At 38.3% G+C, this 27,749-nt stretch overlaps 2 protein-coding genes across 4 annotated transcripts; one reads left to right on the top strand and one right to left on the bottom strand.

Moving 5' to 3' along the window:
• Positions 1-453: 453 nt before the first annotated feature.
• Positions 454-27,396, bottom strand: LOC128367542 (CCR4-NOT transcription complex subunit 9-like). Of its 3 annotated transcripts, XM_053328125.1 has the most exons (9): positions 27,391-27,396; positions 6,344-6,382; positions 4,943-5,128; positions 4,724-4,839; positions 4,238-4,347; positions 4,018-4,127; positions 3,387-3,485; positions 3,187-3,278; positions 454-1,301 (listed from the first exon to the last, which is right to left on the bottom strand). In XM_053328125.1, exons 2-9 carry the CDS (start codon positions 6,359-6,361, stop codon positions 1,133-1,135), a joined length of 900 nt encoding a protein of 299 aa, XP_053184100.1. In that variant the 5' UTR covers positions 6,362-6,382; positions 27,391-27,396; the 3' UTR covers positions 454-1,132. The 3 variants fall into 3 exon arrangements, with proteins under 3 accessions (XP_053184100.1, XP_053184101.1, XP_053184102.1); XM_053328126.1 differs by lacking the exon at positions 27,391-27,396 and having other exon boundaries at positions 4,943-5,098; positions 6,344-6,675; XM_053328127.1 differs by lacking the exon at positions 27,391-27,396 and having other exon boundaries at positions 4,943-5,094; positions 6,344-6,675.
• On the top strand, positions 7,663-26,393 carry usp37 (ubiquitin specific peptidase 37). Its single transcript, XM_053328121.1, has 24 exons — positions 7,663-7,791; positions 10,126-10,353; positions 15,157-15,307; positions 15,832-15,920; positions 16,026-16,141; positions 16,599-16,676; positions 16,916-17,004; positions 17,150-17,243; positions 17,439-17,594; positions 17,881-18,012; positions 18,492-18,615; positions 18,990-19,264; positions 19,358-19,475; positions 19,834-19,913; positions 20,068-20,232; positions 20,323-20,376; positions 20,488-20,635; positions 20,715-20,934; positions 21,725-21,891; positions 22,492-22,552; positions 22,764-22,879; positions 23,729-23,798; positions 25,227-25,365; positions 26,055-26,393. Exons 2-24 carry the CDS (start codon positions 10,180-10,182, stop codon positions 26,140-26,142), a joined length of 2,904 nt encoding a protein of 967 aa, XP_053184096.1. The 5' UTR covers positions 7,663-7,791; positions 10,126-10,179; the 3' UTR covers positions 26,143-26,393.
• Positions 27,397-27,749: the final 353 nt, after the last annotated feature.

Here is a 27,749-nt window from a genome sequence, read left to right as displayed (position 1 = left end):
TCCTTCCTCCCTCGTTTAATTCCTTCTTCCTTCCTCCTTTCCTTCCTTCCTTCTTCCTTTCCTTCCTCCCTGTGATGCGATGTTTATACCTTTGTGGATTTTTGCTGACCTTCTAAACATTACAAGCAGCTAAATTCCTCCTTTCCTCCTTTCCTTCCTTCCTCCCTTCCTTGACTCGAGGACAACAGGAGGGTTAAGAAAAATGTGTCCTTCAAAATCCGTGTGACTTTCTGCTGAATAAAACTGGAAGCACTTCCTCTTAGTACATGTCAAGGGTGCAATTAATATCCTAAGTTGGGTGGAAAACCAGTTTATTTATAACATCTTGAACAAGCCCAACCCAGGTATGGAAAACATTTAAAAAATAAACTAAACTGTTGCACACATCAGTCCGAAGAGAGTTTAAAAAAAGGAAGAAAGAAAGAAAGAAAGAAAGAGACAAGACCAGTCATGTAGAAGATTAAAAAGTCTTATTTGAAATGCGAGAAGCAAAACAAACCAACACAAATTGAACAGTTAACTGCTTGAAGAGGAATGTTACAGAAAGTTACAGTGATAATAACCCCCCAAAAAATGAGAATATGACCATTACTTTAAAGGCTGGTTTATCATTGATACATCAGTACTGACCTATATGTTGACAGATATGCAGTGCAGTAAATTGTACATTTGGCCATTTTGCATGTTTAAGTCCATTTTCAGCAGTGTCGACTATATGCAATATTCACTATTTGTCACATCTGATATTGAAGTTTATTGTTCAGCTGTAAAAACAGACGACTCTTTAAATTTGAGGGATTTTTTTTTTTTTAAAGTAAATATCAGCCAATACAATCATTATTGGATTTAAATTGTTCTCAAATATCAGTGCTGGCTTCAAAAATCTGTCGGGCTCTAAAAAAAGAAAATAACACAAGTTGATAGTATGAGAATAACCAGTGTGGAAGGAAAGGAAAAAAAAAAAAAAAAAGTGATGGAAAGAAATCCTTTTAGCCAAAAAAGCAAAAATATTTTCTTCTATTTTCAAGTCCTTCACTGTGCAGAGAGTCTTAGCACCACATTTGGCAAAAATACAAAAATCTAGACAGTGATGGAAGTCCATTCGTGTCCACTGCCAGCTGCATATTTGTTCTCACTGCGGAGCCAGGGGGATTCCTCGAGCGTCGGTCACCTGACCCTCCTGCAGGTTCTTCACCAGCTGAGCCAGCCAGCGCTTGGTGGTGGTGTCGTCCTTCAGCACCTGAGCGAAGGTGCTATCCTTCAGCTGGTCTGGCAGACACTGACGCAGGGCCTCTCTGGCTCTGAAAGACAAGACGAGGGTCACAAACACATGAACTATTTTTATATCCTGACATCTCACACTTTTCATGTGTTGCTGTCTCAGTGTCACACACAAACTGAACAACATGTAGATCAGGGATGTTAAACATGCGGCCCATGGGCCAGAACCGGCCCGCCAAGGCATCCAATCCGGCCCACTTTCCCTCCTGTCATCTGTCCTTCTTTCCTTCCTCCCTTTCTTACTTCTTGCCTTCTTTGTTTCCTTTCCTCCATCCTTCCTTCCTTCCATCTTTCCTTAATTTTCTTTTCCATTCTTCCTTCCTTTCTTGTCTTCTTTTCCTTTCTTCCTTTCCTTCCTAATCCCTCTTCCTTCCTTCCTTTTGTCTTTCCTTCTCTCCTTTCTTTCCTTCCTATCACTTTTCTCTTCTTATTTCCTTCCTTCCTCCCTTCCATCTTTTTAATGATCCGGCCCACATGAGATCAAATTTGGCTGTATGTGGCCCTGGAATGAAAATGGGTTTGACACCCCTGATGTAGATGAAAGGTAACTCTATTGTTATTTATGATTTTAATTTTATTATCAGGCACTTGATATTTTATCATAGCACTCGTCCTCATTTAACAGCTGCTGCCTTATTGTCTTTTTAATCATTCTTCTGAGTTTCTCAGCTATGTTTAGTTATTTATTCTATTTCTTTTGGTGCCACTATATGTATTTAATAGATATGAATAGAATGACAATAAATAAACTTGAACTTATGGAGATTCTGCAGCTTATTAATAAAGAGAAATCTACTTCAAACTTAACTTCTCTCCTATAATGAGTTTTCCTGACACACATTACTGGTATTACTTAAAGAGATACGAGCAGTAATGGACTATATATGAACTATCAGGTTGATAAAATTAAATAAAGCATATAAGATGTGATGCTGTGTGAGATTCATCCATTCAGTCCTCTGTATTCTGTGTGATTAATGGTGTTTATGCTCCAGCTGTTAGAGAATCAAACAGAGCAGCAGACCTTTGGCTCTGTGCTCTTCTTTGAAATAACTATTTGATTAGCTTCAAATAAACAGGAACAAACACACCCCTGCTGATGATCCAACACTAAATAGATGATATCTAACTGTAATCTTTCGTCTACTTGATGCAGAGTATTTGCTAAAAGGCACGTCCTCATTTCCTCTGATTCTTACTGAACATATAAAAACAACTTTTCTTTTTTCCCCCCTGACATTACAATTATCTGATTATATAAAATGAATGTACAATGTGATAAATGAATCAATATCTCATATTATGATCCATTTAGTTATTTAGAGTTGGTTTAAACACCAAACCGCCTCTCTCATTAATTATGTGGCCTTTTGATGTGTGATATTGACTCTGTTACATTACATCAAAATGTCTTCATTTCTACTGATGTTAGCAGAGAGTTAGCAGCCTCCACATCATGTGATCTGCAGCCATCAGTTGTGAGAATTAATCTTTATATTTATGGAAGAAAAACTAATTATAATGAGCTATTATGAAGGCCATTTACTTAGAGTGATGATATTTATGTCAGAGCACCTCCTGCTGGTAAGAAATGATGAATGTCAGGTTTGTTTGGTTGCTCAACAGGCCAAACATTAACATTCACATGGAGGCAAAACTAAATTTGGATCCTAAATAATTTCCAGCAACCAAAACAAGAGTCCAATTAAAAGTTTGGAGTGTGGCTGCTTTATATCTTTAAACTCAGACCTCCTATCTGTCTAACATCTGACTTACATTTGGTCTAATCTACAGAGGTTTGGTGTTACCATGACAACTTTTTAATTTAGCACCTGCAAATTTTAAGAAAGCTGTAAAAGGTTTGTTTCTATCGCTGCGATGTAACACACTCAGTATCTACTGTACCTGAGATTATCTGAGAGGCGAAGGTAGCAGCGAACGACGTGCTTGAGCAGACGAGCTGATGGTTCTTTAGAGAGCTGCAGAACCATTTTCCCCTGCGAAAAGAAAAGAAAAAAAATGATGATCTCATTCTCACAGTGCAGAGAGAGACGAGGCAGGTGAATTCAACCAATCAGATAATGTTTTAAATATGAGACACTTACGAGGATCATCGCCACGTGAGAGAAACGTTCATATGTCTGACAAATATAGGCCAGCCCCGTGTCGTCCAGCAGGATCTTCTGCAGTATGAAGGTCGCAACCTGACAAAAAATAAACATGAAGACAAGAATGATGAAGCTGAAGTCAAACCTGTGATCTATTATTTCTTATTCTTTAACAACAGAGTAATGAAAAGGAGACAGGTGGGAGAAATGATTGGTATTAGGTCTGATATTAAAACACAAACTGAGCAGGAAAGCAGTAAAGCTAATAGATGAAGGAACAAAGGTTCTGGTAGGAGTTGATTCTTCGCTAACAGGTGTAAACAAAGGTTTTTATCTATTGAACCAACAGTCAATATAAAAGTTCATTATGTGTCAGGGTTAGGGTTAGGACAGGCACTTTTCACATAGAGCAGGTCTAGACTGTACTCTGTAATTTAAATTTAAAGTGACCCAACTTTCCCACATGAGCAACACTTGGTGACAGTGGCAAGAAAAAAAACTCCCCTTTAATGGGAAGAAACCTCAAGCAGAACTGGGCTCTGGGTGGGCGACCATCTGGCTTGACTGGTTGGGGTTGAGGGAGAGGGAGAGAGAAGAGAGAGAGGCACAGTGACAAACAATCATGTACCGTCTTTGAGAGTTCACTCCCTGATTCCATAATACGGAGACACAGTGGGATGATTTCAGTGGTGAGGAGGAAGTTAATCACTTCTTGCTCGTCTGTTTTCACCAAAGCACCTGCAGTAAACACAAAAAACACAATCAATCAATGATAAAAAAAAAACCACAGAATTTGTCAAAAATAATTCCTGAATCATGAAACAGAAGAAGACAGAAGAAGAGGTTACCTATGACTCCGAGGCTGGTGAGTCTCAGGTATTCAAACGGCCGTGTTTTGCTCACAGTGTGCAGGAAAGGGTAAAGGAAGAGAGGGATGTGAGCGGCAAGAAAGGCCGACCTGGTGAAAAGCAAAGAATTTAAAAAAGGGGTTATAATGAAATGTGATGCAATGTTACTTTTATAACTCTGTGGATTTTTGCGGACCATCTAAACATTACAAGCAGCTAAATTCATGAAAGCTCGAATGCTAAAGAATCACATGAAATACTCAAATAATTCAAACTAATCTCATGTACATTCATTAGCAGTGAATATTTGACTGTATTATGAATGATTACTGAATATGCTTGCTGAAATATCAATAAGCTCAGAGCAAATTATGTCAGATGTCATGAAAATAAAATCAGATTAAGTAAGAAACATTATTCAGGATCATGACATACACACAAGCCAATTACAGTTTTCCATTAAAATAAACTCTAAAAATGAATTACCTTGTCTCTGGGTGAGAGGCGACACACTGCAGCAGAGCCAGAGCATTGCACACTCTGTTAGACTGATGAGCTGTAAGTGTTGGTGGGTTTATGGAGGGGTAGATGTTCACTATCTCCTAAAACGAGAGAAAGAGAAAACAATCAAAAGGTCAGAGTGAAGAGATACTATATTGGGAATATATTGGAATTACTATACTGGGAATGAGACGTTGGTCATACCTGCAGCAGGGCGGCGATGGTGCCACAGGAGTGCCACAGCATGGGGGCCAAGTCCGGCACAGACTCGCGTTTCTTGCTGAGCTCGAGCAAAGCATTCTCTCTGGTCTCAGGACTGGACAGCTCATTGATCCACTGGTAGATCTTCTCCCGGTCTACCTGGGCCAGAGCTGTTACGTTAGTGACAGCCTGTGACATTAAAGGAAAACTATCAATATATGACTTATTAAAAAGAGAGGGAGGGGGAGAGAGAAAGAGAGAGAGGGGGGGGGGCAAAGAGAGGGAGAGAGAGAGAAAGAGAGGGAGAAAGAGTGAGAGAGAGGCAGAGAGAAAGAGAGGGAGAGAGAGAGACTTAAAGAGAGGGAAAGAGAGAAAGAGAGAGAGAGAGAGAGAGAGAATGAGTGAGAGAAAGAGAGGGAGAGAGAGAGAGATTATGGTATGAGGAAAGGCATTGTCTGCATTATTTTGTCTAATTATAACATTATGAAACATAAACCGTCATAACAACAATATGACACCAGATTTTACAGAAGTGAACAGTTTTAACTGGACATCACTGTAGATTAATTGGCAGTCTTTATGAGATCTAACTATAATTATTATAATAATGTGTGTTCACCTGTTTACGTCACTGTCCAAATATAAATTATCTAAGTAGTCAGCCGAATATTGTTCATATAGCCACAAACCTTCTTCCTCTCTGTAATTATTCCTCCTGTTCATACTGACTATTAAAAGATCTTCAAATGTGCTTTCAATGGAAGTGATGGAGGCCTAAAGTCCACAGTGTGTCCACACAGTCATTTAAAAGTAGATGTGAAGTTTAAATTCAGCTTCAGCAGTCTGGGTTAATCATATCAAGTGGATATCTGACACATTTACAGTCTTTTTAGCATCAAATTCTCCTCTTAGTGTTTCCTCTGTTGAGCTGTGGTGGAAGTATAGTAACAAAAAGACTTTAGCGCTAAAACCACTGTAACGTTGAAACATAGAAGACTTGATTTGACTCATTTGGGCGGCTGAAGCTTCATATTAGCTTCAGATCAACTTTGAAATATATAAAAAGAGGACTGTGGATCACTTATATTGTAAGTGCATTATGAAGGGATCTATTCTCTAGGGAATAATTACAGCAAGAAAAATCATACCTCTTTCTGTGTGCCTGTGTGTGTTTCCCTCCTGGGCTGCAGTGTAAGTATAGTAACACAAGCTTTAAACACATTTCTGCACACCAGGAGGTTTGTGCATTTTGACCCACCCACATAATGGTCAGTGTGCACAGAAGGAGTTATTACATCAACAAAAATCATGTTTTAATGCTCATTTTGTTTGTTTTTAGACTGTAAACCTGTCATTGAGGGCTTCAAGAAGATTGGTATAGTATGCAAAATATTAGATACTTACTGCACCCGTGGCCAGCATCCTCTGAAGCTCTTTGTGGTTGTTAAAAAAAGAAATACTATATCAACTAAACAAAACTAAGTTGGCTTATTTATCAATATTACACGATACGGACAGCTAGCCCGCGTTAGCTAGCTGCTAACGCTAAAACGTCCCGACTAATACAATCCAGCAAACTCCTACATCACCATTACAATCAACAGAGTTTCACTAAAATAACCGGATAAAAAATGCGTTGACAATATCATTTGTAACTGAAAGCTATTGATTAGAAATTATAATCCATTAGCGTGTTTTTTTTGTTCAAAGGGTTAGCAACCTAATCTTCTTCTCTGGTTTTGTGAAGTGGTGGCAGATTATAATAATAGCGCACCACCGCCCCCTCTGGTCAGTAGTGGTTACTGCAGTGGTTTACATTAATATTACACACAGGGTTGGGAAGGTTAGTTTGGGGATGTAACAGGTTGCAGATTACTAGAGTTACCCTGTTTAAAAAAAGTAATGTTACTGTTTCAATAACTTAATCAAAGTAATGTAACTACTTTTGACTATTTTTCTAATTTTCTAACACATGTTTTGAACTGTTACAGAGTAAGTGTACAGTTCTTTTTTTTGTAATTATCCAAGTTTTAAACCAGTTAATTTCTCCATAATTAGATGACCAAAATAATCTTCCTGGGGGTAGTGTTACAACTTGTACATGATTTCTAATATATTTGTTTGAGCATTTGTTATCAATCAATCAATCACATTTTATTTATATAGCACCTTTCATACATACGAGTGCAGTTCAAAGTGGTTTACAGTTATTTGATTGACAAGCTGATAATAAGACAGAACAAATTACAAAATTAAAAAAGAGGGGAAAATAACAACAATAATAATAATAATAGTGATTTTTTGGTGTTTTTTGTTTTTCTTTGTGTTTTAAAAAAAAAATCTTAATACTCCCTGTACATCCATGTTGTCTGTATTTTATCTTAAAAAAAAAAAAAACAACCCCTAGTTAATTATTAATTATTGTTATTTTTATTTTATTTCTTTCATTATCTAGTTTTTATAGTTTGTTAAATTACACATGCTTGTGTTTTTTGTTTTTCTTTTATGTGTTTTTAATTTTTTAATTTTCTTAATACTGCCTGTGTATTCATGTTGTCTATATTTTATCCTTTTATCTTTTAAAAAACACACACAAAAAACCTAGATAAATAAATATTGAGTATGAAATATCGCGAGATGACAGATAGGAGGAAAGCGTCGGCCGTGATCTCGCCCCTCACTTCCGGTGTAAATCCTCCCGTTCCCGCCATCATCACCGTGTGTGTGAGCGGCTCCACTGTCAACAACACACCGAGCAGGCTGCTGGATGCCGGCTAAACTAACTTTACCTCTCCTCTAGAGCACCTCACACACACTCACAGTGTCGGGGGCGAGCCTTACACCACACACAGGTGAGTACATGTGATTAAATTGTCACTCTTGTCTGTTTTTTTTATCCTTTTAAATTACAATCAAGGTAAATTAGCACCGTTAGCTAATGTCGGCCTCCTCCTCCTCCTCCTCCTCTTCCTCTTCATCCCTCCATTCAGCGACATTTACCTGCATCACAGCTGTGGTGTAGCTCTTTCTAACTTTGCTGCCTGCTTGTGTGTGTTATCAGGATAATGCTAACATCGTTTTTAATGGCTACTGTTTGGATGAAAGCTAAAGCTCAAACTCAAAGCTATATTATATATTTATTTATATATTTATTAAAGGAGAGAGAAGCCTTGCTAACATGAGCCCTACTACTTTATTCAATATCCTAGTTTATCATTAAGATGTAAATTTTATGGCTGTGTCTGAGCTATTGGTTTACTTTTTGGAGAGTTTTGTGGTGACTTTTTAAGCTCAGCTGTTAATTTAAAGCTGTGGCCAACGTGGTGCTGCTTGTCTTGTTATTCTAAGGTGATTTGCATGAAGGTTACTATGGTAATGTAATAGGTTACAGCTTGCTAGTTAACTTATTTAAAATGTTATAAGTAATGTAACTATTTCAATTACTAAATTAAAGTAATGTAACTTATTACATTTGATTACTTTTTTATTTTTCTATTAACAATTTCAGTATTTAGCTGTTAGGGTAAATGTTCCCATTAAGCACCAACATCTAAGTTCAGGTGTTTTTCATGGATACTGACATGATTTATATGAGATCATTTCTTATAAAGCAAGATTTATCTCTCATTTGTATTCATTAGTTTATGTAGATTTTGGTTTATAACATATAGAGAGTCAAATTTTTGGGATGTGCTTAATTGGTACTCTGATACGATTTAAGTCCACATCAAGATGATTGTGTGTATGTGTGTGTGTGTATCATGGTTAGTCAAAAATATGACGTAACATGCCATAAATACTCCATAATACATTAGAATCTGGACCTTCCTCATGTAAAGTAAAGGAATTATGAGATATCAAGGGGATAACTGAGTCTGGGATGAGCTTAATTGGTACGCTGATGTCAATTTAAGCCCATATCATGATTTATTTCCAAAACATATACAAATATATTGATTTCAAATAATTAAAAACTGCAATATATGTATTTGGTAACATTTTAAATATTAGAAATAAGGAAAAAACCCTCCTGACTTCTTAAAATAAACATAAAAGCAGCAACTAGCAAGATTTATTAAGTCACATGTTCTCACAAATCCTTTCTATTATTATTATTAAGAATAAAGACATACTGTTTGAAGAGTTACAACAGCAACACACATCACACACAATAATAGAAAAGACTATAAATGTTTCTCAGCTGTTTTTAGCTGCTGAGCTTTTCTTGGTTGATTTTTTGTTGTGACTTTTTAACGAGTAAATTAAAGCAATGGCCGTCGTGGTGCTACTTGTTTTATATTCGTTATTTCAGATAAAATGAGATTAGACAACTTTTTAGGCTTGCTTTAATCCCTGTGATTGTTTTTTATTAAGAATGAAGACACACTTTCTAAGCATCACAATAGCTGTCTTGTCTGCGTTTTTTAAGATAAGATATTACTTAATTAGTCCCACGATGGGGAAATTTACTTTATTGAAGAGAATAAAGTGAATGTTTCCTCTTTTTAGGCTCTCAAAAATCTCTTCTTGCTTTTATTAAGAATGAAGATACACTTTTAAGGGTCACAACAGCAGCACACATCACACACCATAATAGTAAAATAGAAACTGTTATTATACAGTGTGCAGTAATTATTATACGTAGCACTATATCATCAAATTACAGTAGCGAGATAGATAAAAATGGTTATTATGTCTTGTGCAGTGATTATATTCACAGTAGAAAATGAAATATGGTAAAAAAATAAAATCAGTATAATTATTTATATAATGAGACGTACAATAGTTTAATAACATTAATAAGAATCTACTAGCCAAGCTAGTAAAATATGGCAAAAGTAAGGTAATAAACGCATACTTAAATGAAAAAGTTACTTACTGAATGGAGTAATAATAGCTTTAAAATGTGGTATAAAATTTTTAATTAAATATTGACTCCTCAAATTAATTATAGACTGTGTTACGGGCCAAGAAAATGACTAATGCAACAATTAAATGTGACTTTAAAATGGTGCTGAGTCGCCAGGTTACCGTTAATGTTCACACATCACAGGTGCTGTGTGATTTTTAGCTCATTAACTTACACAACATCCTCTGATAAGACTTTCCATTTGCATTTTATTATACCACATCAGTCATATAACCACCTGACAGCTGATTTTAATTTCCCTCCTGTTTTTTTTAAGGATTTGTTTGGTCAAGTCCGAAGCCTCCCAAGTGCACCAACTGGATAGTAAGCCATGGCAACCTTAGTGCCCAAACTCTCCAGCGGTGGCACTGTCAAGATCCGCTTCACCAGCATGGACCTGGGCAACACCCGATGGAAAGAGGGAACCTTTGAGATCCTGGAGAAGGACAACAAAGTCAACCTCTGTCTGAGATTCAACTGCGGTGGAACTCCTAAAACTTTCCAGGTATTATTCATTCAGATAGTTTGCTTTTTATTTTATTTAAGAGTATGTGCAGTTAACAATCCTTGCTTTGCATCCTGAAACAGCATCTTTGTGCGATTTCCATTGTATTATTTTAAGAAACACTCAACAACAGTGCAGTTTTAAGTGTTTCTGCCTTCATTACCTTTTAATATGAGAATCCTCAGTGAAAGCAGGTGATACGGTTGATGCTGGTTGACGATAATTTATCACCATATTCCAGTTTCAGGGGTGTCCATGACATTTGCTGCACCAATACTATAAAATAAACAACAACATTTAAGCCAGGAACAGACCATGGAGACGGGAGCGTTCACATATTAGAAAACTATTTCCACCAACATACATCAATTTATTCTTTTATTTTAGCCGTGGCTGACATTAATAATGAGTTATGAGTTTTACCAGATGATGGACTGAGACTAGGGCTGGGCAATTAATCGAAAAATAATCGAAACCGACATTTAGAAACTCTAATCGACTTAATCTTGCTCATGTCAGTTAATCGTGGTGTTCACTGTTGCCATGACAACAAAGGTTCCATATCTTTAAGGAATTTGAAAACTTGTCTCCAGTGATCATTTTAACCCAAACCATGATCTTTAACCACAGCGTCACACATAAACCCTCCTGTTGTCCTCGAGTCAAGGAAAGAAGGGAGGAAGAAAGGAAGGAAAGGAGGGAGGAAGAAAGGAAGGAAAGGAGGGAGGAAGAAAGGAAGGAAAGGAGGGAGGAAGAAAGGAAGGAGAAGGGAGGGAAGGAAGGAAAGGAGGGAGGGAAGGAAAGGAGGGAGGGAGGGAGAAAGGAAGGAAGGGAGGAAGAATGAAGGAAGAAAAGGAAGGAGGGAGGGAGGGAGAAAGGAAAAGAGGAGAGGAGGAAGGAAGGAAAGAAGGAAGGGAGGAAGGAAGGAAGGAAGGAACAGTTAAAACAGACGGGGTCAATTTGACCCAGGAGGACGACAGGAAGGTTAAAACATCATTATTCTCACTCCCTAAAGATCCTCATGTGTGAGGGCAGCAGAGTAAAATACTAAACTAAAGAAACTGTGAAGATACATAATTGTTCATCAAGGGTGGAGATAATCGGTCATTAATCGTAATCGAGGTTAAAAGTTCAATTAATCATGATTTTGATTTTTGCCATAATCGCCCAACCCTAACTGAGACAGTGGGTGAACAACACACTGGATTATTATGGTTGTTTTATTGTCATGGCAACCACAAACAGTAAATGAGTGTATATTGAGCAACTGAGTAAAAACAGAGGTGCACACACAGTCAATGTGAGGTAATTAAAGAGGAGTACCAGTGCCTTGTTAAATAACTCTCAAAGTCCCAAAAGAAAAATCAGTGACTCTACTCAAACAGAAAACTAAAGCTAAGCTAAATTTGGATGAAAAGATGAGGACAGTGCAGTAAAACCAGACAAGCTAGATAATAAAATAGATCTGACTCAGTGTTTTCCTGCCACCTTTTTCTTATTCTTAAACACGTTTCTGAAGTCGGCTCCTAAAAATAAACCCACATTTGTCTGAACTGTAAATGAATGAGGATGACTGACTGACTGACTGGACTGGAAGTGGCTGGATCTGCAGATAAAAACAATAATAAGAAAGCATTAACTATCCCACACACTGTATGATTTTTATATGTTGACTCATAACAGCAACTGACCGACTGAGATCATCTCGGTCACGTCGGAAGTTTGCTCAACTATCATGAGGTTCGTCTCCACCCTTTTGATTACAGCCGTGATTCACACTCAAAGTATCCAACACCCAAGGAGACTTAAAAGGTGGCTTTCAAAACATTAACACAAGATATTGTAATATAATATACGCTTATATCATAAAATAATAATAGTAATGATGATGATAATATAAATCAGTCGTGCATCCTCCTTATTACCTGCAGTGGGATTATACATTAAGAAATATTAAAGGTACCCCAGATTCCTCTTTCCACATCTATGTATAACATTGCTCATTTAAATATTGCTCCATGGTTCCTCAAGGGGTAAAAAAAAGGTAAATTTTCTAAAGCAATGGTTCTCAAAGTGGGGTCCTTCATGTGGTTCCCCCAGCATAAAAGGGAATACTGTAAAAAAAAAAAAAAAAAAAAAGGTGTATAAGACGAACCTTTAACGCAATATTTTTTTATTTAAAAGTGGGGTGTGTCCTGTTCACCAGTAAAATACAGAGAGAGGTTGGATCTGGCTATAATCATAGGAGTGTCCGTCCACACTAAGACCAATAACTATAACTTAAAACATAATGATGTGAGCGTCCACACATAAACTATAACGTCCTATAAACAGCGGGGTCAAACACGCTCCAGCTGTTTCAGCAGCTAATGAAAATAGACTATTGATGACAATTGAAGCACACAGGTACACACTGTATCAAATATGTAAAGTTACTTCTTTTTAAAAGATAATCCGAACCCAGTCTGAGATAATATGCTGGTTCAGTTCAGTTAAGCAAATCATTACCGGACCATTTAACCATTAACCTGATGCACTGTTTCAGGAGTAATATGTGTTTGATTGTGTTTCAAGTAAAAGTAAATTGGAGTATTTTTGGAGTATAAACGTCTGTGTTTTATAAATTTACAGCTACTGGTGCGTTCAAATAAATAAAGTCTTTTTATAGAAAAGCTGCATCTTATACACCGGGTTTTACGGTAATTTACTTTCACTATAATTCCATCCATAAGTAACATTATGACAGATTGTATGACTCCTTTGGTCATGCATTTCATACATTTTCTGTAATGAAACATCTGGAAAAATCTTATCAAGGGGTTCGTAGGGTAGTTTGTGTCAATTTAGGAGTCCTTGATGTGAATAAGTTGAACACTGTTTTAAAGGACGACATACTTAGTGTAACGGATGATGGTAAATACTCAACAACAACACTAATTCATGATTTGACATGTTTACATAATAATGATGGTTTAATTCTAATTAGCTGTGCATGCTAACTCGTTAATAGTATTAGTTAAACATCTGATTCTGCTGCTATGAAAAGTCAGAATTTCTGCTAAAAAAGGCTCATAGTGACCACAAGCATGACGCTCACTGTAACTCCTTTGAATTAAATAACATAGATGGTTTGAACGGGAGCCAGTCATTAATTAATTACAATGATAAACTGGTGGGGAGTCACTATTAAGGCTGTCTCTTTTTATTCAATATTCAAACATTATTCAAATATGACGTGAAAAAATCATATTCGAACTATAATTAACCCATTCGGATTTTAAAATGTCACCCATAGCGCATTAGGCCAACATTGTGTGCTCTAAAAGTTTTGTAGGTTATAGTTTTTCTCCCGTCTTGACCCATCTGTAAATGAAACCAATGATATGTTTGAAAATGGAAATGAAGACACGCAGAGCAGCCGCAGAGTGGATAATAATGATCCTGAGTCATCTGAAAAGCAGTGTGTGGAAATATTTTGGGTTATACTCTGTGGATGGTGAGCTCCCAGTTAAAGATAAGGGTGTGTGTGTGTGTGTGTGTGTGTGTGTGTGTGTGTTCGTATTCGTCTGAGGCACTAATTTAGTGGTTTCTGGCTCTGGATCGGATATTTCCAATACCTTCGAATTAATTGCGTGACATTTGATATTCGTTCAGCCTTAGTCACTCTAATGTGAGGAAAACAACACAAGCCTGCTCACAAGCTCCGAGCTCGTCTATAAGGGGGTTGAAAACTGTTTATTTTAGCTATGTGATGGCATTTTGGTATCGTTAGAACAGACAGTGGAGAGAGAGAGGTGGATCATAATGCATCATTTTGACAGCTGCAAGTCTCTTCCAATGGGATGTGATATGCACATTTCCAGGTCTATATATTTTTAATCTGGGGCTTTACTTTGCAGGATTTACATCTTAAAAACCTCCTTAATGAATTACTATCTTTATAATGTCTCAGTTCAGCCTCTGTCTGTCTCTTCATAAAGTAAATAACAGTCATATTGGTCAGTTGTTCCAGTATAAAGTCATTTTATATTTATTCACAGCAGGTCTATATATTTTCATTCTGGGGTTTTACTTTGCAGGATTTACATCTTAACCATTGTGTCGTCCTCCCGGGTCAAATTGACCCCGTCTCTTTTGAATGTTCCTTCTTTCCTCCCTTCCTCCCTCTTTCTTTAATTTTTCCTTCCTTCTTCCCCTCCTCCCCTCTTTCTTTGCTCCCTCCTCCTTCCATCCTTCCTTCTTTCTTTCCTTCCTTCCTCCTTTCCTCCCTCCCTCTCTCCCTACTCCTTTCTTTCCTTCCTTCCTTCCTTCCTTCCTTACCCCTTTCCTTCCTTCCTTCCTTGCTTCCTTCCTTCCTTCCATCCTCCTTTACTTCCTCCCTTCCTTCTCTCCTAAATTCCTCGTTTCATCCTTACTCCTTTCCTTCCTTCCTTCCTTCCTCTCTCCCTCCCTCCCTCCCTCCCTCCTTCTTTCCTTCCTTCCTTCCTCCCTTCCTTCTCTCCTTTCTTCCTTCCTCTTTTCCTCCTTAAGTTCTTCCTTGACCTGAGGACAACAGGAGGGTTAAAAACCTCCTTAATTAATTAGTATCTTATAATTACCCTTTATGAAACCCCTCAGTTCAGCCTCTGTCTGTAACAGGCAGCTTTAGCTTTTATCTCTTTTAATTATCTCTTTAATTGCTTCAATAATTGATTTCAGCGTAGCTCTAAGTGGCTAATAAATCCAGTTGTAATTCTTTTTATAGGACAAACATAGAACAGAAATCAATAAAACTACTATGTTGGATTGTTTTGTCTCCCTCAGCTCAACCAGAACGTGAAGAGCATCAGCCCGAACCATAACCGCATCATGCTGACGTTGAAGGACAACAGTCTGATCACTCTGGATAAACTGCCCCCGAATTTAGCCCAGAAGACTAAAGAGTATCTGGAGAAGCTGAAGCAGCCAAAAACAAGTAATTACACCTTTTTGTTTATTGTATTTTTTTAAACTTTGTTGAAGCTTCATAAAGAAAATCAAAAGATGCTGACAGTCATAAAGTTATTTATATTTATTCTCAGCTCTGCTTTGGTTGTATTTCTGTTGATTTGGTTCAGATTTCTGCAATTTTAGGACAGAATTTCAACACATGTAGCAGAGTTTTATGTGGGATGAACATTGATATAATCCAGTCATAACTTTTAATAAAATGAGTCAAAACTCTCCAGATACTGCCACATAGATATTATATATATGTTGAGCACTGTTGAGTCTCATCTCGTCATTTTTGAAGATAGTTAGATGAAGCTACAACAACATTGATGGATGATGATCCAGGTCAAAGATGCAACTATTTATAGATCCTTAAATCTCTTCAATTCAGATTTTTTAACTGACAATAAAGCTTAGAGTTGTTGTAGTGAAATAAATGAATAGGTAAAAGTTGTATATTTTCATAACCACAGACTGAATTGTTATTCTTTCTTAATTATTTGACAGTTTTAAAATCATCCCATGGAAGCGCAAACTTCAGCGTTCTCAGCAACCGCTCCGCGAAAAACGAGAGCAACCCTCCCGGAGAGAGACAGGTGAGGGGAGAAAAAAACCCTGGCACAAAACCACATTTTAAACCTTTTTAAAAGAGAGAAACGTTGGATTACATGTTTTGATTTAAACTCGTAACTGTTTTCCAGACGACTCCGAGGCGGCAGAGCGCGGAAGGACGAGAGGACACGATACCACGGAAACCTCTGGGAAGCCCGAGCAGAGCGGCGTCGACGCCCACTCGCACCGGACTCTCTGAGAACAGGTGTGAAGGAGGTTAATTATGCTGTTGCCATGGGAACGGATTGATCGTTTTAGCTATAAAATAAAGAACTCTAGTATTGGTCGGGCCTGAACCAGAAAGCAGAGTTTGATGAGAAACCCTGAAGCTTTCTTTCTCACTGTAAAAAATCAGATAATCAGAGAAGAAAATCAAACCCAGCTTTCTAAAACTTTAAAAATGTAAGTTTCTACCTTCCTTCCTTCTTTCCTCCGTACGTCCTTCCTTCCTTCATTCCCTCCTTCCTTCCTCCCTCATTTCCTTCCTTTCCTCACTCCTGAGATCAACCTGAACTCTTGCATGAGAGATTTTAGGTGTATATTATAATTTTGTCACCAGGTTCACATTGCACTGTATCTGACATTAAAGATATAAACTTTCCAATTTAATGTTAATTAATTAATAATTGTCACTTCACAAATTTTTCTGTCTTTCTTTTCAGGAGCGAGAAGAGAAAGAGACTCATGAACTCTGAAAGTGACCTGACTGAGGACTACCCGAAGGAAAATGACTCCTCGAGGTAAAACATATGACCTGTTATTGGGTTTTTTCTGCTAATCTGATGGTTAGATAAATACCAGAATGCTAATATCTCGTAGTATAAGTGGTATCATATATTGATAAATGTGTGTAATTTCTGTCAGTGGCAAAAAACAGATTAATGTGTAGATGAGTATTTTTCTGTTTTTAATAAATTAATGTTAGGTGCTCTTTCCACAGTCAGATAAATACAAAATGCATATATACATATTTCCATAGCAACAACAAGGCCACTTCAGACCCATCGAGGAAGTTTCTGCTGAGCTGCAAAGATAAATTGAAGCAGGCGGAGGAGAACAGGAGCTCAGGTAAACCTCTACATAACTCAGTAACTTTATTAGAAGCAGTAAAACTCATCTTGCATCATTTTGGGATATTTGCAGAATGTTTTGAGAGTTTAAGTAGAAAATTAACCAGCATTATTTCATCCTCTGTTTCCTCACTTTCTCTCAGCTCCTCTGGGTTCGACTCCCCTTCAGCCGACGTCGTTCTACGGCAGCCGATCTGTGACTAAAGACTACGGCCAGAGCCACTCTTTTCTGGACAGGTGGGTTAATTTAGTGGTCTACTTAAAACATCCTACTATCACACTGTCACTTTTTTTGATGACTATACAGTTTCAGCTTTTTCTTCTGAAGCAAATTGTGGTTCATCAAATCATCCTTATATTAAATGTCAAAGCTGAATAGTTTAAAAGCCATGAATTGACAGCTGTAGCATCTTTCACTAAAAATCTCCTCAGGCCGTCAAGCACATCACAGACCAGCTCGGCCAAGAGGAGCCTCATGCTGCCCAATCACTCCACTCCTTTCAAGAAGGTCCGCCCCTCTCTGGACTACGGTGGCTGGAACAAGCAGAGGCCCTCAACGCTGGCTCAGACTCAGCCTCCACTGCAAGGGTAGGGACATGAGATTGGACTGCATGCATTTTGGATGTTTTTAAAATCAGCTGACAAGCAAAAAATATGTGTAGAGAAGCTGCCCTGATAAAATCTGTCTGTGAAGTTGCATCTTATTGAATTTACATTTATTTGATTGGAAAATTACATTAAAACATTTGTAAGATTATGAAAATCAGTTCTCTGAAGGTCCTCCAAAACTATTAAGAAGAAAAGATGTTTATCCAGTCAGGCAGATGTTGTTTTTTATGCCATCCAATGTCTAATTCTTCTGTGTATATCACAGATTTTCCAACCTTGGCAACACGTGCTACATGAACGCCATCCTGCAGTCTCTCTTCAGCCTCCCCTCCTTCTCCAACGACATGCTGAAGCAAGGCATCTCGTGGAAGAAGGTCCCCATCAATGCACTGCTCAGGTACGTTCAGCTCCAATCAGTGGGGCAGATTTTAAGGGAGACGGTGTTGTTCAGCACGTTGAAAAAAAAAAAAGAGAGAATATGTAAAACGGTACTAATAAATATAGAGATAACTGCAGTCGTTACAGTCTTAATTGCACATTCAAGGTGCATTCACAATATACACTATTGCACAGTTGATGAATTTTTAATTTAAATGTGAAATTAGCCTTTTTGTTGTTTGTGGTCATTTTACAAAAAGCTGCAGAAATGAAATGCTCAGATCCAATGAAACAGTCAACAAAATGTCATTCAGGAAAAATCCTTAATAACCTAAATTAATGTTTTTTCCAGCTGACGCCCTTTTTTTAAAACTTTCAAAATCAGCATAAAAAAGTGCCTGTAACATTCTGGAGGATATTGGTTGGGAAAAATGCAAAAAGAGAAGTTTTAAAAGGTCTCAACTTTTTTCTGTGTGGTATCTTTACTTCCTCTTCCAGGCGTTTCGCTCACCTCATGGCTAAGAAGGACGTGAGCTGTCCAGAGACGAAAAAGGACTTATTGAGGAAAGTGAAGAGCGCCATCTCCTCCACAGCGGAGCGTTTCTCTGGAAACATGCAGAACGTAAGATCTCTCTCTTTCTCACTGCTATCAACAGTTCAGAGCAGTTGTGATCTACTGATACTGGAAAAGGTACCTGAATAGATCTTATACCTCAATATTAAGAAGCTGCTTCCCTGATATCTAAAGGTAGTTTGTTTCATAGTTTTTGGGTGAAATGTTGCAGCCCTGATTTTCTTTCGGCTGTTGCTCTAATAAACCAGCAGCAGATGATTGCAGTGGTCTTAAAAGGCAAATAGTTAATAAAGGGATTTAGCTTTAACTTTTTACTCAACTGCAGTTTCCTTTTATGTTTTCCCCCATTAAATCAGAGTCACTTTAAAATGAAACATCTTCATATATTCATTAAGTCTCTGCATGTTTCTGTGTTTTATCAGGATGCTCACGAGTTCCTGAGTCAGTGTCTGGATCAGCTGAAGGACGACGTGGAGAAAATGAACAAAAACTGCACAAACGAAGCTGCGGCATCGTCCTCCTCTTCCTCCTCGTCTTCCTCCACTGTGTGCGAGAACGGCCACGAGGCATCGACAGCGTCATCATCGTTGGCAGCGAAAGCGGAGCCCGGTGACGAGGCGGACACCTCCCGCATCTACACCTGCCCCGTAGCCGTCAACATGGAGTTTGAAGTGCAGCACACCATCACATGCAAAGGGTGAGGCCTGTTTTCCCGCTCGGATCCTCTGATTTTGTGTTTTTATAATGCATTTGTTGCCCAGTGATTAACGTTGATGATGATGTGTTACAGCTGTGGCGAGTTGGTGACGAAGCGAGAGCAGTTTAACGACCTCTCCATCGACTTACCGCGCAGAAAGAAAACCCTCCCGCTTCGCTCGATTCAGGATTCTCTGGACCTCTTTTTTAGGGTGCGTCTTCTTCTCCATTAACAGTTTAACCCTTCCTGTCGTCCTCCCTGGTCAAATTGACCCCGTCTGTTTTGACTGTTCCTTCTTTCCATCCTTCCATCCTTCCTTCCTTCATTCCCTCCTTCCTTCCTTCCTCCCTTCCTTTCCTCCCTCCTTCCTTCTCAATTTCTTTCCTCCCCCCTACCTTCCTCCCTTCCTTCGTTCCTCTGTCCTTCTTTCCTTCCCTCCCCCCATCCTCCTGTCCTTCCTTGACTCGAGGACAACAGGAGGGCTAAACACTTTATATTCCTTTTTAAATGAAACAAACAGCCAATATACAATATTTTAAGCATGTAATGTCTTTTATTTTACGTTGCAGATGGAGGAAATTGAGTATTCGTGTGAAAAGTGTAACGGGAAAACAGCGACTGTAACACATAAATTCAGCAAACTACCGAGGTACGTATAGGTTTTATATTTTGTACGAACATTAATTTGTATTTTATTTTATCTCATGTATGAGTCTCTGTGGCTCCCAGGAAGAGAGTAGCTATTAGCATTTGTTTTAACCTAATTTAACCTGAACTCCTGATGGATCTTCTCTCCCCTGCAGAGTCCTCATCCTCCATCTGAAACGGTACAGCTTTAACGCCCAGCTGTCTCTGAACAGCAAGCTGGGCCAGCAGGTGGTGATTCCCCGCTACCTGACCCTGCTGTCCCACTGCACTGAATCCACGCGGCCCCCCATCAACCTCGGCTGGAGTTCCCAGTCCTCCCTGTAAGACAACCTTAAACATTTGACAGCTTTTGTAAATCTTATACTAGAGGATTTCTGTTTTTTATTTAAACGCTTTTATTGTATTTAAAGGTCCAGAACACTCAAAACGTCACAGTCGGTCAACTCCTCTACAGGACCTCTCCGGTAATTACTGCTGCATTCAAATTCAGCTAGAATCCAGCAAGCTCAGACTGTGATTTCCACTATTAGATTGTACATTTTAGTGATTGAACTCCTTTTTAAATGTGTGTGTAGGAGGGTTGGAGGGAAGGTGGCCAACTCCAGCTGCACCTCCATCCTCCTGGACTCCGACTGTGAGGAGGAGCCCAGCAGAAAGGTCAACGCGAGCCGCAAGCGACGATTCAGCAGCTGTCTGCCCGACGACGACGACCGGCTGGAGGAGGTGAGTATTTAAATGATTCAACCCTCTTTTCTTCCATCTCTACTGCCCTTTTCTCCTCATACCGTTTTGTGTTTCTCAGCGGGGAGCATCGATGGATTCAGCGGACTTCAGCGGTATAAATGACGATGAAATGTTAGCAGCTGTGCTGGAGATGAGTCGTCAAGAAGCTGGACTCTCCGCTCCGCCTCCAATGGAGGAGGAGCCGACCAGCAGCCCGGACACAGGCTTCGGGGACGCGGATGCCCACGACTTGGCCTATCACACAGAGCTGCTGGACACAGACACCAAACAGCCTGCAGGTACGCAGCTAAGAAGGACAAAATAATGACGTTAAAAAAGGTTTGAGGTGTCTTGAGGTCTTAAACTCTGAAAAAGGCCTTTTATAGGAGGTATTTAAAGGTTTTTCCAGCTGGATACTCTAACACCAGTAGTAACGTTTGTTTATTATACTGTAGGTTGTTTAAGGCTGTCAGGAGACGTTATACAGCTATAAAACTACAAGTGAGACAGTTGTGACAGTAGATTGTGCTGCAGGAGGTTTAAACCTTATTTTTGTGGAGTTTCTTTTAGCACCATCAGACCTGCAGCAAACACTGTCTCTACTGTCCGCTGCTGTAGCTCGAAAGCTCATTGACTCAAAATAGACAAGTACCAATATTAGCCAAATTTTTGATATTGTGTAATTAATCAAAGTTTTTTATGCCACTTAGCTGAGTCCAGGTCGCGTTAATTTACTACATGTATTTTTTTATTTATAGCCAGGAAATACTGACAAATATCAATAAATACATGCAATTATTAAATGATTGTAAGCTTAATTGCTCCTCCTGGTTTCCCATCAAACATACGGTGTGAGAGAGGAGTCTATTTTTAATTCAAGCTTTGAATTTTAAAGACAGCATAAGTGATTAGTTGTGTAAAGTAGCAGTGATATATTACTAGTAGTAAGTATATCTAGAAAACAATCCCATATGCACAGTGTCATTATCTACTGTGAATCAGGTGTTTAAATGAAGGTAACTTAAGTGAATCACTAGATATTGAAGGTTTACTAACTCTGACTTATATGTGTGTGTTGGTCTGGTGTAGATGTGCTGGATTCCCTGGACCTGACCATGGACGAGAACAAGGAGAACCAGACTCCGGAGGGCGTGCAGCAGCAGGGGGAGCTGGACTGGGTCCAACAGTACAGTCTGGATCAAGAGAGGGAGGAGCAGGAGCTGCAGCAAGCTCTGGCCCAGAGCCTCCAGGAGCATGTAAGGTCGAAGGCCAGATAGCATCTGTAGAGCTTTAATTAAAGGATGAAACAACAGTGCTGCACCGTGATGTAGCACCACTATACCATGATGTAGCACCATTATACCATGATGTAGCACCATTATACCGTGATGTAGCACTATAACGCAATAAAACTGCAACCTGCATCAAATATAAAGGCTAAAATGCTCTTTGAGAAGTGCAGTAGTCTCAGATTATTATTTAATGTTTACATTTGTCATCTGTGAAGCACTGAACACTAAACCTGCGTGAACCTGCTATATAATACTGATTATTACCTAATTAAATACAATTAAATTTCCCATCCTGAATGAGTGATGTTGACCTTCCAACCAGAGCAGATGTAACAATATAGCAATAAAACATGAACATAATAAGCTTCAAGATATCATAAATCGCACTGTAGCATTCAGTGTTTGAAAAGGGTGTAGGATGAAGTGAGGAACTTTTCTAGTCCTACTTCCTTTTTTATTTATTCCAACAATCAAAACAAAAACAAATGAAAATGCAAAGCTGAAATTTCCCACACAGCCTCTATTAGTCATATAATGTTCCTGCTCCGTCTTTTATATATACAGGAAGCCCAAGAGATGAGAGAGGACGATGACCTGAAGAGAGCCACGGAGCTCAGCTTGCAAGGTATGAACCAAGATTGTTAAAACTTGATTTTGTTTTGAGTTGAGTCGGTGGCAAAGATATTATGATTGTCCGTGTAGCTTCTTCTCAGTATTCAGTTTCCTCTTCCACAAGCAACAACTTTAATATAACACCTGCTCTCAGTCAGGTGCTGTGTTTGTATTATAATGATTCCTTAGATGAGTAACAGGATCTCCTTTCTCACCTCCTACAGAGTTTAATAACTCCCTGCCTGAGCTGCTGTGCTCCGATGACGACTCGGGCAACGAGGACGTGCTGGACATGGAGTACACTGAGGCCGAGGCCGAGAACCTGAAGAGGAACGCAGAGGTGATTAAAACCCTGCTGCAACAACACAACACTTCTGCATTGTTATTTAAAATAAACAGATTTAGGGATTTATTCTGTTTCCACAATCAATTAAAATACATATAAATATACTATAATAATTAATAGATGCTATAAATATAATATAAATATGCTATATTATAATAATACTGTGTATAAATATACTATATGACATGAATATACTATAAAAATACGTATAAATAAAATATACTATAATATAAATATGCTGTTATAATAAAAAATATATACTATACTATAATAATACAGATAAATCTACTATAATTAATATAGTAATGCATACTATAATACTACATATAAATATTCTATAATAATAAAACACTTAACTTGCATACTGAAGTAAAAATCCTTTTATCTTTACATGAACCAGTCTGTCTCAACATTTGACACTTATTTTATTAATAACATACAGTATCTTTTCTATATTTGAGCATATTTTACAGCTTATTAAAATACAAAATGTTGATTTTTTTTGGTGGAAAAAAGCTCAATTTAAAGTAAAATTGACATAACTTATTTGGCAGCACAACCCAAGTCTTATTACATGTTAGTAATACATTAAATAAATACTTAAATAAATTCTAATTATACATTAAAAACTAACTAAATTAGCAGAAGCCACAGTAAACTGGTTAAATTCTGTGCATTATCAGCTAATTATCTCAGTTTCCTATCATCATGTTTTGTGTGTGTGTGTTATATTTATAGTCTCGTCCATTCATTGATAGTTAACTACTAATATCTCCTCTTGTGTAATAAGCTGCTTTCAGTTGTAGTAACCTGCTAATTAATGAAAGCCTCTTAAATCCACAGAGCGGAGACTTGGCCAACTCATTCAGACTCATCAGTGTCGTGAGTCACATCGGGAGCAGCTCCTCCTCTGGTGAGGACGACCGTGTCTGTCTGTCCGTCTGTCTGTCTATGTAGATGATTTATCTACCAACGTTTATGTTATTTACTTTTAAAAAAACACCTTAAATGTCTGATACAAGCTTCTCCAGTCATGACTCTAACTACACCTGATATTAACATGTGAGCTGCATCACTCTCATACACTTTCATACAGCAGGTGTAGATCGTACTCTTTAATGTAATTTAATTTAAAGAGAGAGATCCAACATTCCCACATGAGCGTGAACGAAGGCTCTAGGTTTGTTTGTTTGTTTTAAAGAAGGAAATCCACAGAAAGTTTAAAAAATGACCCTGAACTCATCTTCTTTCTTCCTTGCTGGTTTTTAAGGTGACAATCGCTGCATGAACATGACTCCCCGCTCCTCCTGACTAATTTACATATCAGATCACAACGATAATGAGCCATTTATTGATATCAGGTGTTAAATGCAAAGACTCATAGATCAGATGCACTTTATCCAAATATTGAATACCCCCCCCGATGCAGCTCACGAGTTTAATACTGGGTGTAAATTTGGCCTCAATTTGACCCACATACTATAAAAACTTCATGATTTCAATGATTTGGAAGAATTAAAGGATAATTACCGTTTTTTACAACCTGGACGTTATTTCTAGCATACAATACGATCATTTACTCACCCAGACAACTTTGGTGTCATTTGGAGTCAATCGGACGAAATTAGCTCCAGTGTTGCTCTGCATATATCCGTATAATGCGAGTACACGGGACACCGAAGCGCAGCCTCTATATAACACACGAGCTAATTTGAGTATTTCGTCCGAACGACTCCAAATGACACCAAAGTTGTCTGGGTGAGTAAATGATCATATTTTATGCTGGAAATAAGTCCATGTTGTAAAAAAATGGTAATTATCCTTTAATCAGACAGCAGCACTCCCAAAACTTGAACCTTGTGTAGTAAGAACACTGAAATACTGACCTAATCAACATTATTGGTAATAAAACTGACTTGCAAACATCTTTTATATCCTTTAACTTGTCAAAATCCAACTTATTAAAAAGACTTAACTTTTATATTTGGGCCTTTTAATGGTTTGTAGTGTAATAAACTCTCTCCTCATGTCATATTGCTTTTCTACCTAACCTGATATTTACTTGCTTCTTGTGAACTTTGGCACAACGTATCCTCAGTCAGGATCACTTCCTGCAGCTTTAAGGTACACATCTGTACATCTTCTGATCAATCAATCAATCGAGCTGATAGATTCTGATCAATCGCTGCCAACCTGTGCTGTTTTTTTTTTTTTTTAAAATGCTGATCTCCTCCAAGCTTGCTGCTACACGAGTAGGAGCGAAAACTAGATCAGAGCCAAAGTGAATTCATCGAGGCTCATCTCCGCACCTGTTCTGACCGGTTTGTTTTTGTCACTTCAGGACATTACATCAGCGACGTTTACGACATGAAGAAGCAGTCCTGGCTCACCTACAACGATCTGGACGTGTCACGCACGCAGGAAGCTGCCGTCCAGCGAGACCGTGACCGCAGCGGATACATCTTCTTCTACATGCACAAGTTAGTCAGCAGAGTGAAACATGATGGAGAGTTTTTAGATTCATGTCTGATCCTGATTGATCATCGTGACTTTAACCCTCCTGTCGCCCTCGAGTCAAGGAAGGAAAGGAGGGAGGAAGAAGGAAGGAAGGAAAGGAGTAAGGAAGGAGGGAAGGGAAGGAAGGAAAGGAGGGAGGGAGGGAAGGAAGGAGGGAGGGGAGGAAGGAAGGAAGGAAAGAAAGAAAAGATGGAGGGAGGAAGGAAGGAAGGGAGAGAGAAGGAAGGAAAGGAGGAAGAAGCAGCAAGGAAAGGAGGGAGGGAGGAAGAAGCAGGGAAAGGAGGAAGAAGGGAGGAAAGAAGGAAGGGAAGGAAGGGAGGAGGGAGGGAGGAAAGAAGGAAGGAGGGAAGGAAAGAAAGAAGGAACGGTCAAAACAGACGGGGTCAATTTGACCTGGGAGGACGACACGAAGGTTAACGGGAGGAAGAAGGAAGGGAGGGAGGGAGGGAGGGAGGGAAGGAAGGAAGGAAGGAAGGAGAGAAGGAAAGAAGGACAGAAGAAAGAAAGGAAGGAAGGAGGGAAGGAAAGAAACTAAAGAGGAAATGTGATGAATTAAAACAATCAGAAAATAAAATCAAATGTGTGTATTCATTTTGAAGCTCATCTGTAAGTCGCTCTAACACTTCGTCCTCTTCTTCTTCTGTGTGTGCAGAGATATGTTCGAGCAGCTGTCTGAAATGGAGAGATCTGGATCCAGCAGCACTTCAGAGGTGGGGAGGAACGTCCTGCAGCCCCTCTGAGCCTCCACGCCTGCGGACACACACACACACACACACACACACACACACACATACAGAGACATTAGCAGCTGATCCCTTCTCTCTCTCTCTCTCCTCTGAACAAACTCCAATACTACTGATTGCCGTCCTCTTTTTTCGGTCGTCTTCAGGCACTTCTTTCTTTCTTTCTTTCTTTCTTTCTTTCTTTCTTTCTTTCTCCTCCTTGTTACAAATCACTAAATAACGGCACCTGTAAATAAAACAAAAAAAACAAAAACACCATCTACAGGTGCAAAAACTTGTTCTTTAAAATGCCAGAAATGCAGTTTAAGAAAAATGTTCAGTGGATCAAACTTTTTTTGGCCTTCATGTTTTTTGGAGGCTGGAAGTTTTTGTTTTTTCTTTGCTATGATTTTATCAAAAAACTGTAAAAATCTTTGTATGTGTCTTTTTTTTTGTTTTTTTTTATGAATTGATGCTCGATTCATAGAAACTCACTTTAAAAAGCAAATATCAAACACCAGATGCTACTGGAGCTTTCATGGATTGTATGTTGTTCTTCTTCTTTTGTTTTTTGCAAACCCCTCCCCTCCCTTTTACCCCCCTCCTCCTCTTCCTCTTCCTCTTCCTCCCCCTATATAAACTTTAAATAAAGCTATATTCTATGTTGGATTATAAGCTATTATAGAGTTTTAGAGGGTCGTTGTATTTAGCGGGTACATTTGGTGCAATATTTCTGTTCTGGTGGCACAAACTGGCCAATTCAACAAAAAGAAAATCAAAAAAAAAAAAAAAAATCAGCTTTCTGTCGAGTGTGTGGATTGTTTGTTTGTTTGTTTTATTTTCGTCTCCCCCCTTTCCTCCAAGTTGCTTTTCGTGCTTTGATATATTAATCGATTTGTATGTGTGGCTGTCTTCATATTTTATAGATCTCAAAAAATATTTTAAAAATCAGCAAAAAAGTAAAAAAAAAAAAATCAGTAAGATCCATGAGTTTGTTTTTTTACTGAGCTTTTCTCAGTAAAAGAGGTTAAAAGTCAGTTTTATTCATTTTTTTTGGGGAGTTTTTTGAAGACTTGTGCCTCCCTCCTCCTGAGAAATCTTTTTTTATATAAATGTGTTTCAATTCAAGCTTTACTTTCAAAAAAAAGAAAAAAAAAAAAAGTTGCACAACCGTTTTTTTCCCTTTTTTTTCTTTTTTGAAAATGTTCGTCAAACCTCTGCAATGTTTAAGTCAAGAGTTTTTTCTTCTCTATATAAAATATATATATTAAAAAAAAGAAAAAAGAAAGAAAAGCCAACAGATTTTTTCTATTTATTACAACATAGGGTTGATTTTATCTTTTAATCAGCCACGGCAAAATTAGAAGTCATAAATGCTAGACCACCAGGGAAGCTAGATATATATATACATAAATATATATATAGTGTAAAGTCTTATTTCACTTCGTCTTTTTTTTTTTTTTTTTGTAAAGGCCAGTATACAGTACAGTACGAACCCCCTCCCCACCCCTCGATGCTTTCTGCTAATCCTCTTCACATTGTTCCTGTCACACCTGCTCGCTTATAGTACGAAACAAATGGGAGTTTTTTTAATTATTTTATTTTGTCATTTTATTTAATTTCAT

Source organism: Scomber japonicus, chromosome 11 (genome assembly GCF_027409825.1).
Source record: "Scomber japonicus isolate fScoJap1 chromosome 11, fScoJap1.pri, whole genome shotgun sequence".
Taxonomy (NCBI): Eukaryota; Metazoa; Chordata; class Actinopteri; order Scombriformes; family Scombridae; genus Scomber; species Scomber japonicus.
The sequence above is the reverse complement of the archived record's forward strand: the minus strand, read 5'-3'. Positions and strand labels throughout refer to the sequence as shown.

What these genes read in the sequence shown, in the direction of transcription:
- LOC128367542 (XM_053328125.1), bottom strand. An exon ending in CACCAGCCTCGGAGTCATAG is followed by an intron (nt 4,128 to 4,237) that starts GTAACCTCTTCT and finishes TGTTTACTGCAG; the next exon opens with GTGCTTTGGTGAAAACAGAC. An exon ending in CTCACGTGGCGATGATCCTC is followed by an intron (nt 3,279 to 3,386) that starts GTAAGTGTCTCA and finishes TTCTTTTCGCAG; the next exon opens with GGGAAAATGGTTCTGCAGCT.
- usp37 (XM_053328121.1), top strand. Translation starts at nt 10,180, where the DNA reads ATGGCAACCTTAGTGCCCAAACTCTCCAGCGGTGGCACTGTCAAGATC. An exon ending in GAACTCCTAAAACTTTCCAG is followed by an intron (nt 10,354 to 15,156) that starts GTATTATTCATT and finishes TGTCTCCCTCAG; the next exon opens with CTCAACCAGAACGTGAAGAG. An exon ending in ACTCAGCCTCCACTGCAAGG is followed by an intron (nt 17,595 to 17,880) that starts GTAGGGACATGA and finishes TGTATATCACAG; the next exon opens with ATTTTCCAACCTTGGCAACA.